Source organism: Passer domesticus, chromosome 18 (genome assembly GCF_036417665.1).
Source record: "Passer domesticus isolate bPasDom1 chromosome 18, bPasDom1.hap1, whole genome shotgun sequence".
NCBI lineage: Eukaryota > Metazoa > Chordata > Aves > Passeriformes > Passeridae > Passer > Passer domesticus.
In genome coordinates, this window is record NC_087491.1 from 2,383,144 (window position 1) to 2,400,292 (window position 17,149).

General features: G+C 49.4%; 1 protein-coding gene across 1 annotated transcript in view; it reads right to left on the bottom strand.

Annotated features, from left to right (window-relative positions):
- RABL6 (RAB, member RAS oncogene family like 6) overlaps positions 1-17,149 on the bottom strand; it is a 53,256-nt gene that overhangs the window by 2,213 nt on the left and 33,894 nt on the right. The window contains exons 9-14 of the mRNA XM_064393643.1: positions 15,093-15,445; positions 12,729-12,894; positions 5,412-5,630; positions 4,469-4,817; positions 2,234-2,405; positions 497-546 (exon numbers count right to left, since the gene is read on the bottom strand). Of these exons, the coding sequence (XP_064249713.1) occupies positions 497-546; positions 2,234-2,405; positions 4,469-4,817; positions 5,412-5,630; positions 12,729-12,894; positions 15,093-15,445 (1,309 nt within the window). The remainder of the gene's footprint in view (positions 1-496; positions 547-2,233; positions 2,406-4,468; positions 4,818-5,411; positions 5,631-12,728; positions 12,895-15,092; positions 15,446-17,149) is intronic.

The following is a 17,149-nucleotide window of genomic DNA, read 5'->3' on the forward strand; positions in this document are numbered from 1 at the left end:
ATTAGGAATCTTACTCAGGCTGAAGCACTGAAGACCCTTCTGTAAGTCTGGACAGAAAAGGAGACAGACCATTTGGGTTACACAGGGCACTGGTCTTTCTGACAGTTTGTGCCAACAATACCATGGTACTGGACAGGCTTAAATGGCACAGACAAAGCCTCCTGCAGGCTTCCCTCCACTATCCACAAGATGTATGTTGTGGGCACCCCTCTGCTTGAAAATCATGGTGTTATGAACACACACTCCTGCAGAGAGGCACTGCTCTTCCTCATCCTGTATTTTACAAACTCACACATCCCCTTTTCAAAATTCAACTGCTCTACAAGCTCGCTTTGAAGTTCAGTGGTCTGCAGAGCCTAGGAAGCACAGATCAGAGGTGCAGGATGTGAGCATGGAAGGGAGTCCACCAGGTCCCTTTCCCAAGGAGGAAACCACGGAAGGCCATGTCTGTTCTTGGCAGGTGGGTAACAAGGAAAATCTGTTTAATTAACAGTACCTCTTTGCTTTTCTTTTTCTTCTTCTTTTTCTCCTTAGAAGCTTGTTTATCTGTTAAAACAAACAAACAAACAAACAAACCAAAACTAAACGCCAGAAACGTGTTTAATTTAAATTGTAAGAGCTGTAATTCTGCCCCGGCCCCATTTCTGAGAACAAAATGCTCCATCCTGGGCATCCATGGGCAAAGGCAAGGCCAGCAACCCAGGCCAAACTGTGCCCCTTTGGGAATCAACACAGGCTCCAGCACTCACACCCTGACTCAACCATATCTGTCTCGTTTAATTATGAGCATTATATGATCTGTGTGATCAACACTGACCTAGCATTCCCTGTGTCACAGCTACTAAGAAACACATCTAGAGACTAGCTCTACAAACTGGTCAAACTTGGAACTGGATTGTAATTTCCAGAAATGAAGAGCCCTTGGGAAAAGTTCCCCTCTGATGGAAATCCTCCCAGGCATCTTCTCTGAGGACAGCTGAGGACACGGTATCAGCAGATGGGACACCCTGGCAGGCCAACACTGACTGCTGCTCACACTGTGTATGGAAGTTATGTCCCCAAAGCATCCCTGCTGCAGCCCTGCTCTGCAGGGGTGAATACTTGCACACTACCAAACGAGTCCCTGTCACATGTGTCAGATATGACTATGGCTGGTGGCCTGACTGCTGAGTGTCCACTGCCTTTGCACAAAACCTCCTTGAACGGGGGAGTATCTGCTTGGCTGCTTCACAACAGTCTTCACAGCAGCACCACATTTCACATGTGCTGTTTGACTGTCACTCTTACCTACACATGCCTTTTTCCTCAGCTGACGTGTAAATGCAGCCATGGAGAAGCCTAATTGCCAGTCAAGCTCCAATCACTGACGACCGAGAGATGGTTTTATATTTATCACCAAAAGAGGAGACAGGAGGAACCCACATTTAATTATTTAAGAATCTCAACTGAAGTTAAATTATTGACCTGGGCCTCTGCAGATGCACTTACAGCTATTTCAAGCTCTGCTGTTCAGCAGCTCAGAGTGACAAGCTGATGGAACCATGGCAGCCTGTGACACCTTCCTCACAATTTTGGAACAGCTATTCAAGGAGCACTCTCTGGTGCTGCTCACAGCTTTTTTCCTTCCTTAAATCTTTAACTTCCCATCTTTCATGCTGACATCGGGGCAGGTTTACAGGAAGTCACTTTGCAGTAGTGCCTAGACAGCAGGAATTATTTGCATGAGTAGGATTTATTCCCTCACGGAATGGCGGGGGGGGGGGGGGTGTGTGACAAAAAATAAAGCCTGAGGAATGCTTAGGTTGTGATTAGGGTCCCACCCCATCTTTCCCAAAAACAGAAGATGAAATTGGCAAGGTATGATAGAGTGTTTTGTTCAGGTTGGGGTGGACACTGCAGTGCAATGCTGAACACCACTTCCCAAGCACATAGGGCTAAGCAGGAAGGTTTACACAGCAGCAGCTTGTGAAAGATGTGTTTCTGCTTGCAGCTGGGACAAAAATAACCCGTGGCTGGTGCCAGGGACAAGCCAAGTTCTCATCCTCATGGGGGAAAACTTAAAAGCTATTTATGCTGTGTTAAACCAGATTACAGCCTCACACAGGGCACTGCATGAAGTTAGAGTGTATTTTATTTAGTGCAAATTGGTTTGCTGACACCCTGCAAAGACTTTGGAAAACCAGATGCCTGACAAACAAAAGCAGCAAGAGTGGAAATAAGGTGTGAGCTTTACCTTCCTCGCTGCTCTCCTTGGGACCAGCTTCTTCCAAACCCAAGCCAAAGAGATCTGAGTCATTCTTCAGTTTAAAGGAGGGGACTGTTGATTTCACAGGCTGGGGTGGCTTTGCCAGTGAGGTATCATCATCAGATATTTCAGAGAGATCTTCCCGCACTGGGAATTCATTCTAGAGAGAAACAAAGACAGACAACGCTGACAAATGCTTCAACCAAAATCTCTAACCATTCTGCACACAAAAATGTCAGATGTCAGCAGGTGGGGAGGAGGGAAGGAAATGCCAGCTGAACTGAGCTGTTATTGCCTGGAAATCAATGTCCTCTATCCCATGAGCTCTAATTTTTGCCTTGGTAAAATGCCTCAGTTGCACTGGCACTGGCAAGGGTGTTCTGAGAACTTCACACTGGGGCTGCTGAAATCAAATTCCCAATAGAAAGGGATTAAATAAGACCTTCAACTCTGCTAGCTCACCAGCATCAGCTTCCTCCTGCCCTGGGGAGGGACCTCTGTTCTGGGAAAATCCAATCTAATAGACTGAAAACTCCCCTCCAGCCCTGAGCGACAAATGCTTGCTGCTGTGCAGCTCTGTGGGTCTCAGGTACCAGAGGCAGCAGGGCTGAGGAAGCAGAGTGTGTCTGCAGAATAATTCCCTTCATCAAGCCAAAAGGGAATGTGCTCCCAGGGCAAATGTGCCCCTTCAGCATGGGCTGAAACCCAGGATGCTGCAGAGCCTGGAAATTACCCCAGAATCCCCAGTCTCTGCATGATGGGAATGGAAAATCAGTTTAATGATCTTCTGATACCTGCCAACTCATCCTCTTCAGAATCTGTCATCCAACCTTTCCTTGTATTTTTGTACACGGATGGAAAATGGCCCCGCTGTGCTGCTGGGCAGGCAGTGTCCTCACCCTGCTTGTAATGGTTTGCCTGACCAGTACACTTTGCAATGGGAAAGCATTCACATGCTGTGGAGCATTCCCTGGGTCAGGCATTCCTTGACACTGCTGCTTTCCCATCAATCCTTTCTCACTGGAGCATGCAAGAGATGGAAACTTGCTCCAAATTATTTTAGTTTCATATTACATTGTCAAGAAAAGCAGGAAGTTAAGAAGCAAAATTAATAGAAAATTACTTAATAAACAGCATGACACATGAGTAAGGTCAAAGAAACTGGGACAACAGCCCTTTCAACAGGATTCCAGAATGATGCCAACAGAGGGAAGCCTTCTGAAAACCAACAAACCCAGACATCAGGACAACCCTGAACAGCCACTGCCCATCCCAAACCACTGCTAGCAGTTTCCACAGACTGCTCTGCAGGCTCTGAGTAGAGGTCACCAAACTCAGGGATATCTCAAGCCATGCAGCAAGTTCTGACCAGTTCACAGAAGAGGTGCAGGACAAGTGTTTTCTCCACCTGTAATACAGGGTAGGTGTGAGGGGACTCCTGGTGTACTTGTTTTAGCAGACACCTGCTGGCACATGTTAAATGTTACAGACCTTACAGCTACCTCTGCTGTCCTGGAAAGTCCTTCCCAAGCAGACCTTCATTTTTCCCTTTAAGCTTAGCCAAGCAGATTTTGTGATGGCCTTTTTATTGCTGGATTGAGTGCAAAGAGCTCACTCTTTCTGGCAGAGACACCTTTCTGCATGTTAAAGTTCACGTGAAAACCCAGTAGCTTTGCATTTCGTACCTCCCACACTGCTGGACTGGCTAAGAGCAAACAGCACAGTAAAACACCCAAGCACAAACCTTGTTTGTGGTGGTAAACACAAACCTCATGTCAGGGAAGGTCTACGCTGGATATTAGGAAAAGGCTCTTCCCCCAGAGGGTGCTGGCACTGCCCAGGCTCCCCAGGGAATGGGCACGGCCCCGAGGCTGCCAGAGCTCCAGGAGCCTTTGGGCAGCGCTGCCAGGGATGCCCAGGGTGGGGTTGGTGGGGGGTCTGGGCAGGGACAGGGGCTGGACTTAATGATTCTTCTGGGTCCCTTCCAACTCAGGGTATTCTATGGATCTGTGATTCTACGGGGTTCTTGCTGCCGGGTGGCTTCCGTACTCAGAGCATTACTGGGTTTGTGCTCACATCCAACTCTGCAGGTTGCTTAGCACCTGCCTTGCTGCAACTGCTGCTGAGAGAGGGCAGATCAGATGAAGGCTGTGCTCAGGGCAATGCCTCTACCCTTCCAGCTCAGCATGGCACAGCTCACAGCAACATGGGCTTGTTATTTACCATCTTTTTCTTCTGGCTGTCAGAATCTTCACTTTCAAAGTCTGGGTCATCCATAACGAATGAGAGCATCTGAGTAGCTATTGGTCCCTCTTGATCACTGTCAGACTCCTCAGGCTTCTCCTCTTTGACAACTTTCTGCTTGGAAGCAAGTCCTTTGCTTTGGGCAGTGGCCTTTGAGGCCTGGGCTGCTGCTGTGGGGGCAGCAGCAGGAGCTGCCAGGCTTGTGTTGCCCTTGCTGCTGTTGTTTCGTTCAGACCCAGAACGGGGAGGTAAACTGTCAGGAGGCTTCGGGTCAGTTGCTTTGGTCAAAATTGCCTCACTCTGGGGTTTCAGAGAATTTCTGGAAGACCTGAGAAGAAACAAGTTGTCAGAGACTGTCCACCCTCTTCTGTGGAGCAAGGCACAGTTAACAGCTGAGCCTGCCTGAGGCTCACACATTGCATCATGTGTCCCACTGGGAAAGGCAGTGCATCCTATAGGGCTGTGGGGTCACATGCACCACCCAGACTGAGGGTAACCCTCGTGTCCCTAATCCTAATCCTCACCCCACAGGATGTGGTATGTGGAGAACACCATCACTCCCCAGTACAGAGTATGGTGAGTGACTCCACTCCCTTCTCCCAAGTCCCAAGACTTCACTCCTCTCTCCTCCCCACACCACCACAAACTGCCACTCTGATGCTTAGTTCCAGGCTCTTGTTCAAATTTGAGGAAAAGCCTGCAGAACTGCCCCAGTGGCACAGGAGGCAGTGCTCCGAGGCACAGGGTAGGACACACCACACACAGCAGTTACACCTACAGTAACTGCAGCCCCAGCCCACAGCTGAAGAACAGGCAGACAGAGACAACAAGACTTCCCAGAGACCACACACAGTCAGTGGCAACATGGAGGAAAGATCCAGGCTTGCCTGCACAACCCCACACTTCAGTCTATGCCCTGTACCTTTTTTTTTCCTGCTCTGTGTTTTTTTCTCCATCAGGTATGAGGATGACCTTCGAGTCCTTCACCTCTTCCTCTTCCTCCTCCTCACTGGAGAGGGTGATGTTCTTGCTCGGCACCCGTTCTGCTGCCAGCACTGGTCCACTGGGGATTCTGTCATCCAGATCCAGGTCGTCTTGGAAACCTGCCACCATGGGGTTCCCTCCAGGCGCCTCTCCATCACTGCAACACAAGAGTGATCAGACACAGCACCCCAGGAGGTGCTGGACAGACCTGCCTCCCCCTGCACAAAGACTGAGACTGGCCTGGCTTGTACAGCCAACTTCCAGGGACACATCCCCAGCCAGGGGCAGCTGATGATTAAAGGGCTGGAGCATCTCTGCTCTGGAGACAGGTTGAAAATGGGAATAGTCAGGCCTGGAGAAGAGAAGGCTCTGGGGAGGTGTGAGAGCCCCTTCCAGAGCCTAAAGGGGCTCCAATACAGCTGGAAAGGGACTTTGTACAAAGGTCAGGAGGGATAGGATGAGGAGAATGGCTTTAAGCTGAAGGAGGGCAGGATTAGACAGGATATTGGGAAGGAATTATTCCCTGTGAGGGTGGGGAGGCCCTGGCACAGGGTCCCCAGAGAAGCTGTGGTCACCCCTGGATACCTGGAAGCGTCCAAGGCCAGGCTGGACAGAGCTTGGAGTAACCTGGGATAGTGGGAGGTGTCCCTGCCCATGGCAGGGGCTGGAATGGGATGGGCTTTAAGGTCCCTTCCAACACAAACCAGCTGGTGATTTTGTGTGCTTCCAGCCTTCCCTTGCCACTGCCCAGCTCAGGCCTGACCTGCTCCCTGCAGGCTGCAGCACCAAAGGGGCCACAGCAGGATGTGTCACAGAGCAGCTGCTGCCCCTCGAGCTTGAAATGAGTGGCTGGAGAGATGAGCCTCAGAGGTACAGAGAAGCCTGTTGCCACAGCTTCATCAGAACATGGAGCTCCATCCACCATGCAAGGATCAGTCAGTCAAACTATGGGAACTGCCTGTCTTCATCCCCACCTCCTGTAATTAAACCTGATCATACACTGCCACTGCTATGGGAGTTTGCTGGCAGCTATTAGCTTCCTGGAACAATTTCTATTTCTGCAGTGCTCCCTGAAGCAGGCAGATACACAGACACCATAGCCAAGCTTTAACACTGCCCAAATTAAATTAACCTAAGGACACACCGTCAGAGCTGGGAGTCTGTCAGCCTCCCTGGATGCAGCACAGTTCTGTGTTCAAAGGCAGTAGCTTGAGAAAGCTTCGCAGCTGAAATTGAGGATTCTTGTCTGAATGTCCCTAGGACTCAATTTTAACACTTTCTCAAAAATGTGCTCATGTCAGGAATATAGGTATTTTCCGAAGGCTCAGCTGATCAGCCTCTGCCATCACCTTTCCTTGTTCTATTTGTTTCATCCACAAGAGATAACCAGCTCCTTCCTGATAACCCCACATGTAAGTCTCTGCCCTTTTAATGATGCCACCTGGATGATACAAGCACAGCCTTCTTTTTATACAGAGACAAAAACCATATTATAGCTTGAGATTAGATTGTACAGACATAAACAAAACCTCAAAATCCTTTAACTGGAAGTAAGTGGTGTTCCCAGCACAGGACAAGCACTGGAAGACAGCGGAGTATGGTGTGCTGGTGAGAAGAGAAATACCCTAAACACAGTTGGGATGATGGCAACTGCTCACTCTGGCTCCTCTACGTGGCTGGGTACTGTTTGACAAGATAGTTTTAAAGAGTTAATACATCTGCCAACAGACAATTGAGTTGTTTGTGACAATGGGACACCAGTGATCACAACCAGTGCTCGCCTGAGCTGGAGTGCTAAGACCAGGACCAGGCCCCCGCTCTTGGCGTGGATCCCTCTGCTGTAAGGACCTGCTCTCAGTGCCCCACTGAGCAGGGCCAGGCTGCTGAAGAGCCCCTTCATCACTAACACTGCTGCTCTCACACCATGCCAGTATGGAGGCACACAGCCCAGCCACACAAAGGAGAGGAAAACTGGTGCCCAAGCAGCCCCCAAAGCTGGAGGAATGACAAGTGAGTGATTCCTGAGGTTTTCAAAGCACTGGCAAGGTTTTCTCTTGAAATGCACTGAAAAGGAAATGGAGTTGCATCCTAAAAATGGCATGATATTATTCTGAACTGTCTTTCTATAAACACACTGCCTTTCTTCAACACATCACTGCTCTATTAGGCACAGGGGCTTTTAAGAGATTGCTGCCACTCTCCTTCCACACTCCACACAGACCTGCAGCATTTCCAGCTTTCCCAGTGCGAAGGGGTGCACACCCTGATGTGTACATGCCCTCACCAAAGTGGGTCACGTCCTTCCACAGTGAGAGCCCTGCCTCCATCTCCAGCCAACACAGATCGCTGAGCGACAGCGTAAGAGCAGAGCAGTGGAGTGAATATACATCAGGAAAATCACTGCTTCACTATAAACAGCCTCTGACAAGGCAAAACTAGCATCAGCTTGTGGTCCTGAGCTTCCAGCTGGAAGGAAGGCAAAGCATGCAAACCCAAGCACATTGCACCACTCCCTTCAGTCCTTGAAGCACTGCCAAGCTGGCATGAGCACTGAGCTAGCGTGTCTGCAGGTGCAGGTACCTCCCCAAAAATGATGCTGCTCACTGAGGTCTGCTCTGAGCTAGTGACCACAGAGCCTGCTGGGGTGTCCTCTAGGAGCCTCCAATGCATCACAGATTGGCTGCTGGGGAGGAAACAAACCCTGATGCAACCAGTGCTCACAGCCTCAAACCTGGCTGGGCCGTGTTCCCACAACCCCAGGAGCTCAAGGGCTCCTTTTGTGGGGCTAAAGAAAGAGAAAAAACTCAAGCTCTAATAAAGCAGGTAAGCTGAGGGAATACCATGCTACAGGATGAGCCTGTGTGGCTGTTCTAGGACATGCTGGTCTTCCACCTTCCCTCCCTTGGGCTAGCACAGCTGGGCATCACGGAATCCATAACAGATCCACAAAAGCAAAAAACCACTTCAAAGCCCTTCAGATGTAAGCACACAGACATCTAATCCATGTTTAAGATAAATGTCTAAGGATGCAGAAAAGAAAGATCAGGAACACTGTCAGGTAAAGCATAAACTGGCTTTCAGACACCTTCAGCCCCTCCAGGGACCCAGGCTGCCTGACCCAGCAGGAGCCAAAGGCGAGGTGCTTTGGAGCCAGGTTAGGTCCTCTGGTGCACTCACATCCATGCTGACTCAGGGCATCAGGTTAAAGAGCAGCAAATTAAGTTCTGAAACAGCAAATTGGGAGACTGAAATACCTTCCTAATTAACTGGTAAAGAAACTGATTCTGGGAGTTCTCCACTGCAAGTCAGAGAACCACAACATGCCACTGAACAAAGCCCAGGCCGCCACTGCAGCCTGGGGCATGCCAAGCTGAACAAGGTGCCCCTGCTGCCAAGAAGGCCAATGGTGTCCTGGTCTTCATGAGGCAAAGCACTGCCAAGAGGTCAGGGAGGAGATGCTGCCCCTCTGCTCTGCACTGGTGAGGCCACAGCTGCAGTCCAGGGCACAGCAAAGAGAGAGTGAATCCAGTGAAGGGCCATGAGGATGATGAACTGACTGGAGCATTGCTCACATGAGGAAAGGCTCTCCCACATGAAAGCCAGGACTGCTTAGCCTGGAGAAGGCTTGAGGGGACCTTATAAAGGTATTTAAACAGCTGAAGGAGGTACAAAAAAAAATGGAAACAGGCTCTTTTGGTGCTGCCCAGTGCCAGGACAAAAGGCAAGGGACACAAACTGTAACTCAGGAGGTTCCCCACGAACATAAGCAAACACTTTTTCCACTGAGCTCCTGCCTGAGCACTGGCATGGGTTGCCAGAGAGGTTGTGGATTCTCTGGAGATATTCAAAACCAATCTGGAAACGGTTCTGGGAAACCAGTTCTGAGTGGCCCAGGATGAGGGGGAGGTTGAACTGGATGGCCCCCAAGCTGCCTTCCAACCCTGTGAATGTACCTCAGTACACTGAGGTGTTCTTGGAGCTCCCTGCAGGACTCCTGCTCAGTCACCAATGCAATTCCTCTTGGGTAGGAGGAATAATTTCACAAATTCTTAAAACACAGCCCATTGTTCTGCCACATCTTCAATGACACTTCAGTCTTGGAGCTTACCCTTGGCTACAGCACACCCAGGCATGCTGGTGAGCTGTGCAAGCTCAACACTCAGGTATCTGCTTCAAAATGAGCACGAGACCTGAATGCATCTTGCTGGGACATTCTCAGGCCTTGTTCTTCACTCAGATATAGGGGAAAAGCAGCTTCCAGGATTCTATTTTCTAAAACAAATAACATCTCCCCAAGGTTTGAGTGATTTCACAGATCTGTGTTCTTTAGGTCAGAGATAAATTTCTGCAGTAGATTTTATGGGAATTACAACTACCTCCTCACTGCAGCAGAAGCTGATTATCGAGGACACTGCTTACAGAACTGGAATGTTGTTCCTAGCTATCGTGGGGCTGTAACTGACATCCTGAAAGAAAACAGCTATTCCAGGTGATGGTCAGAACCACATCTGCATCTCTGAATTTCTGCACATCTGGCTTATTTTAGTAGGCCCTTTTTTGGCAAGAAACAGAATGGAAAATTGCCAGACCACTGAGAAAACGGCGTGATATATAGAAGAAACCAGAGCAAGCCATGGATGCCAGGTTGCAGAGGAGTAACGAGCGTGTGAATTTGCAGGGATGTGCTGCAAGGTCTTCTCCCAGGGAAACAGAGCTGTTGTGACTGCACTGGGTATCACTGTGAGCAAAGGATGAACTCTAAACAAAGGAGCAGGGTTCTTGCATCCCTGTCCAACATGTTTGACTTTTTATACAGTTTAACACTAATTTGCTTCCACTGACTGACACTCTGGAGCAGAGAAGCCTTTGTGAAGGATCAGCCTCCCACCACATTAAAACTGCAGCTCCAGAGCTCTGAGGGTGCCTCAGGACCCAGTCCCTCAGAAGGTCAGGCTTGGCTCTTCTGACAATTGGTCAGGCTTGGCTCTTCTGACAATTCCTTGTTAAACCCAGAAAAATATCTCAGCTCTGCCACAGCCACGAGTAAGACGCTTTGTAGGCCAGCATGCTGCCAGAAACCACCACTTTTTTCTTGCCTTTTTTTTTTAGTTTTGATAAAACATCCACGTGTTCTGCCATCACAAGGGATGATGATTCAGGCTGACCTGCATTACACAGGCATTGAGCCTCACAAACAGCACTGATTTGAAGTTGCTGTGGTTGAAGTAGAGAACACTGTGTCATGACAAGGATGTCAAAAGAGACAGAATCCACCACATTCACAGATGAGCAGTGTCCGTGCTTAATTAGTCCACTGGTTAATCCAGTGTTGATGACAAGAGGCAGCAAGAAAGGAATATTCTGAGCAAAGGGATACAAAACCTGAGAGTATGCTTAGGCCACCTCTTAAGAGACAGCCTGCTTTCAGACAGCTCGCTGCACATCCTCTTGTCTGAGCAGCTCAGTATACACAATCCCCTTTTTTTGGTTAAAAAACATCAAAGCCAGGAAAAGAAAAAAAAAAAAAAGGGGAAAAAAAGAGAAAATACAGCTTATGGCATAAGCACAGCTCTGCCATTTTGAGGAGATAATTATAGAATCACAGACTGGTTTGCGTTGCAAGGTTTTGGGTTGTTAAAGCTCAGCTTGTTCCAACCCCCTGCACTGAGCAGGGACATTTTCAACTGGATCAGGTTGCTCAGAGCCCCATCCAGCCGGACTGGGAATGTTTCCAGGGATGAGGCATCCACCACTTCCCTGGGCAATGTGTGCCAGGGCCTCACCACTCTTGCTGTAAAATCCTTCTTCCTTATACCTAGTCTGAATCTCCCCTCTTTTAGTTTAAAACCACAATTTCTTGTCCTATTGCAATAGGCCCTGCTAAAACCTCTGTCCTCATCTTCCCTTAAATACTGAGAGGCCGCAACAACATCTCCCCAGAGCCTTGTCTTCTCCACGTGAACACCCCCAGCTCCCCCAGCCTGGCTCCAGAGCAGAGGGGCTCCAAGCCTTGGAACATCTCTGTGGCCTCCTCTGGACTCTCTACAGCAGCTCTACATCCTCCTCATGCAAGCCCTCAGGGCTAGAAGCAGCTCTGCAGGTGGGGTCTCACCTGAGCAGGGCAGAACTCCCTCTCCCCTGCTGCCCATGCTGGGATCAGCCCAGGGCATGGGGGGTTTCAGGGCTGGGGCAGGTCCAGCTCTCATCCACCAGCACCCCCAAGTCCTTCTCCCCAGGGCTGCACCCATTCCCTTCACCCTCCAGACTGGATTGATCCCAGAGATTGCCTCAACCCAGGTACAGCAACTTGAGCTTGGCCTTGGTGAACCTCATGAGGTTCCCATGGGCCACTTCTCATGTTTTCCAGGTTCTGGATGACATCCCGTTATTCAGGAGTGTCACCCACACTATGCAGCTTGGTGTTACTGATAAGCCTGATAAGGGTGTCCTCAATCCCCCTGCTTCATGGATGAAGTCCATGTCTCAGTACAGATCCTGAGGGACACCAGCCATCTTCAACTGGACATTGAGCCATAGATCACTACTCTCTGGATGTGAATATCCAACCTATTCCCTGTCATGCATCAAATCTGTGTCTCTCCATTTAGTGAGAAAATTCTGGGAAGAAACATTACACACAGAGAAAAAGAAAGGCATCCCTTAAGGGTTTTTTTGATTCTGCAGGCAACCATGCAGTGACACTCCCAAAGGAACAAGACTTTCTCCATCCTTCTTTCCAGAATCCCACAGAGCTAGAATGCTCCCAAGCGTTGTCCACCAAACCCCAAACCCCTTTATAGTGCCTCAGGAATGACATTACCAAGTCACAGAGGACTTTGGTCACACTTTGTGCCTCTGCAGGAGGAAAATATTCATTTAGCAAAACACAGTATCCCTGCAAAGTGCCCTATGTTCTAGAAGGAAAATATCTCAAATGATTCAGTGTGTTCGGCCAGAAGGAAAATCCCTTCCTGACCCAAAGGGCCCAGAGGTTTAATGTGAGCACAAAGCAAGACAGCAACACCAGGAAGGTGGTAATCTGCTTTTCATGACGTTCCTCCTTCCCAGGGAGCAGTGTGTGTCACTAAATGGTAAACAGTGAATGCTACAACTGACCACAGCACAGCCAGAAAGCCTCTGGGGCAGCCAACAGCTCTGGGATCACTGAATGGTAGCACCACGTTAGCCAGGCTGCACATCCAGGTGTGCCCCTGCTGAGGACCTGCCCTCCCTGCTGTCACCCTCCTTTCCTTACCTTTCACTATCCACACGGTGTTTGGCCTGTGGTTTCCCTTTGTCTTTCTGTGGTGCTGGGTCTTCCAGAAAGCTGTGGTCCAGGCTGTCCTCAGGAACAAAGTCCTCCACACTCTGTACCTTGGCAGGGGCTGCAGGGTTGGGGGGAGGAGTGGCAGCAGCAGGATCTGCATTAGCGACAGGAGTTGTAAAACACTGGTGTCACCACAAGCAAGACAGAAATTGGCTTTTTCCAGATCTGTGCTGCCCGCAGCCACGAGGCAGGACCCTGGCTCCACAGCGAGGGAAGAGGAAGGTTATGAACAGGATATAGAACAGCCCAGAGTCTGACATGGAGGCATTCACAGATCATGGCTGCTGTGGTTTAGAATGCACCAGGCTGACCCAGGCTTTTAGCCGGACTGAAAACCTCCCTGGCAAGGGCTGGCTCTGCTCTCCAGGGAATGCTATGACTGTACCACAGGTTTTATTACACCTATGCTATGTGAACTGCTCCTGGGGGATGTCCCTTCACAATTCTCTTATTTTTTCCAGACTGTTCAGTTCACCCTCTCCTATCCTCTTGCTTTTTTCAGCTGTAACTGTCCAAGGCAGAATTGTTCACGTTGTGCTTTTAAATGTTTTGTGTGAACAAAAGCTCAAGAGCTACCTCAAATAGAGAGTGACTTTAATACAGTTTCTTTGTAGAAACACCTTTACCCATCTTCAAGGTTATCTTCAAGGTTATCAAGATGAAAACTCATGAAATTAGTGTAACTAAGAAGCCTGAAGTATTAACCTTTCCAGAATTTGCAATACTCAATGTTTTTTCTCTGCTCATGCTGCACTTCACATCTAGATTTTTCTTTTGGGTAAAACAAGACTTGTGCCTTTTTTTTCTAGATTTCGCTGTCCTTAGCACAACTTTCAGATCACTTCTGCACACCACCAGTACCACTAATGCCACAGAGTAGCACTGGTGCAAGCTAAATCACAGCCAAAAGAATTACTACTGCAAGACTTCAAGAGAAATCTTAAATAGTATCTCCCAAAAAAACCCAAGTATTACTTTGTAACAATTATTTTTAGCTGCTTTCCAGGTGAATTGGTGCCTGGGTACATTCCAGTGGAGGTGCAGGCCCTTGGCACACCACTGAAACCCTGCAACACTGACACATCAGCTCTTCCTGGCTGCCTTTTGCAACTGCCCCTAAGCATTCCGAGATATCAGGGCTGAAAGTCACAAGCCCAAAACAGCTGTCACGCTAAGAAGGAGTTAAAAAAAGAGAAGAAAAAGAAAAACCCCAAACCCAATCACTGTAACACCGGCAGTAGACCACTTGCCTTTTTTTCTACAGATCAAAATGATAAAGGTTATTTTTTTTATTGACAAGGAATTTCTAACATCTCCTCCCTTCTCTGGATTTTGTTTTGTTTTCTCTGGGTAGGAAGAGTCATAAACAAACCAAAATGGGTGCATTGTGTCATCTCTGGGAACAGGCACAGGATGCAGAACATTGTGTGCAGAACCATTTCAACATCTGAAATTGCAACCTGTGTCCCCAGCACCTCCTCCTTTCTCTCTGTGGGTGTCTCAGGAGCACTGCGAGCCAGTGTGAGAAGGAAGGTATTTCCAAGGGGTGACTCAAACCATGTCATGATTTTTAGGAAGTGCCAGCTCTGCAGCTCCAGTTAGCTCTGCAAACAAAGTGAATGTGACAGGCAAATTATGGTCCAGATCAGTAAAATTACATGCAACAAACCCTTGGTGCTTCTGCCTGGCACTCCATGCGGCAGGGTCTGGACCGAGGGCTGCACTGCTCCAGTGGGTACCAGTGCTGAGGCAGCAGTGGAGGGCTCCTTCCTCCCAGACCTGCTCTGAAGGAGCAGATTTCCCCAGAGGGGGATCTGCTGTGGAGCCTGGACCTACGTGACCATTTCTGGCTGAATAACCTTTAAACCCAGTGCTCCGCTTCTCTCCATTGTGCACAGGAGCCCCTCCAGACTGCCACATATGTGCAAGAATGGCAATTCAAATAGCTTCTCTAGCCATTTTTTTGCTATTCAAGAGGTATTTTTGCTCCTGGTAAGAACCTGACATTTTACTCATTTCATTAGTGTACCCTGTGTGTTCAGGATCTTCCTCTTAAGCATGCTACAGCCACCACCTAGCTGGCTGGACACTGTCCTCATGCAGCACAGAGACAAACGAAAATGCTGATCAGGAGAAAAGAGAATGACAGCCCAAATCTCCCTGGACACCCGCTGCACAGGCATGGTACCGGTGGCCTTCACACACCTGTCTGCTCAGCCTGTTGCAGGGAAAAAACGAAATGAAAACTGGAAGGCCTCTGGGCCACATCCTGCCAGGACAGGGCACACCCACCTGGCTGGGGAGGAGCGGGCTCGGCCGCGGGGGCTGTCCCGAAGAGCCGCGCGATGATGCCACGCCTGGGCGGGGGGGCTGCGGCCGGGGGCGCCGCGGGAGCTGGGGCGGGCGTGGGCGGCTGCGGGGCCTCGGGGGCAGGCACTGGTGACAAGGACGAGGCGGGGTCAGGAGAGATGGTGGCGCTTGTGGCAAGCGGCAGCGGCGGCTGGGGGGTGCTGGGGCTGGAGCTGCCCGTGGACGTGGAGCTGGGAGGTACAATGGGTGACTGGGAGCCGGAGGAAGGGCTCTGCCCGTTCGTTGCTAGTGGTGATGTGTGTCCTTGGCTTCGGGCTTCCATCATTTCCAGAAACCTGCGGGGAAGATAAATTACAAATATAAGGAATGGCAAATCTCAGAATCCCAGACTGGTTTGCATTGGGAGGGACCTTAAAGCTCATCTCATTCCAGCCCATGGGCAGGGACACTTTCCACTAGGCCAGGCTTCTCCAAGTCCAACCTGGCCTTGGACGCTTCCAGCAATCCAGGGGCAGCCACAGCTGCTCTGGGCACCCTGTGCCAGGACCTACCCGCCTCCAAAGGGAAGAACTTCTTCCCATCCAACCCTGCCCTCTGCCAGTTTAAAACCACTGCCTCTTGTCCTGTCACTACCTGCCCATATAAAAAGTCCCTCTCCGTCCTTTATAGAAGTCCTTTTCATCTGGCTGTGTGCTGAGCTGGGAGAGTATGGGTCTGCTTCCAGCTGGGCTTGGGAGGGGTATGGATCCACTTCCAATGACACTGTGACTCCCTGGGTCACAATAAATCTGGTTTACCCACATGAGCTGAACTCACCCCATTTGGATTGAGGTGTGGAGAATCCCAACCTGCCCTGCACTACAGGATGAAACCTATATTTGCAACAGTACTGGAAACTCCCTGAATAGACAGACTATAACAACATGCCAGGGCTTGAAATGCAACCTGAAGTCAGTTGTTGCGTATGTCTCTAAAGGAGCAAATGCTGTAGGAATGGCACATTTTTACATTCTGCAGAACAAATCACAGTACTCAAGAAAACTGCTGTAATAACCTCTTTATCAGCCAAGAATAGATTTGAGAGAGGAATCCTTGAATATCCAAAGAAAAGAGCTGTCCTGAGGGCTCAGAGAAGACTGACTACCATTACCCTTCTCGCAGGGTGCAGATCCACATGCAGGCTCTCCCCTGCACACACTCCCCCTCTGTGTGAGAGGCCCTGGAGCCAAGTAGCAGGAGCTCTGGAGCAGGTTGTGGTCCTGGCTGGGTTCCCGACTGGAAGAACATTAAAGCCTGTACCACTATTGAGAGTGAAAAGCTCTTTGCTTTTCCAAAAGAAACCCAAGCCTAACTCAAACCTCCCTCTGTAGCCCGCAGGGTTAGCAGCCTGTTTCACACACCGTGTGCAGAGAAATGTGGACAGAGACAAGTTTTTGCCATGAAATGGTCTGAAAGACAGATCTGCCACATGCTGCACAGCTAAGAGATACAGAGAGGACACTCAAAGTGAAGCATCCCATGTAATATCCAGCGCATCCCAGTCTCGCCTCTCATTTCATTAAGCTTAATGAATTTGTGCACAGAGGCTCTGGATTCAGCTGGTTCTACAAGACAGACTTTGGTTGTGTTCCAGGCAATGAGAGTGTGAAGGGATAGCCTCCTCTCCCACACAGAGCATGACCTTGTCCTTCAGGGACCTGAGCCAGCCAGAACCTTCCCTGGACTGACTGCTGAGCAGAACACAAACAGTGGGGGTTAAGAGACTCTAAGCCTTGAGATACATTTAAGGAACAAAATATTATACTTTGTGACCAGCAGTGTCTGAAGCCCTAGGGAACAATAGCCCCAGGAAGCTCTTACTTGAATTGGAAACCAGCAGTCCTTCCTAACTAAGTAACTGGGTAAAGTGGAGATCAAGGGCAGCACTAAAAAGCAGAATTAGTGAGGCAACATAAACAGACAGGTACAAGATACATGTAGAACTGGATGATCCCAAGTAACCGAAATAGGAAGAAATTCAACAGTACAAACAAAATTGT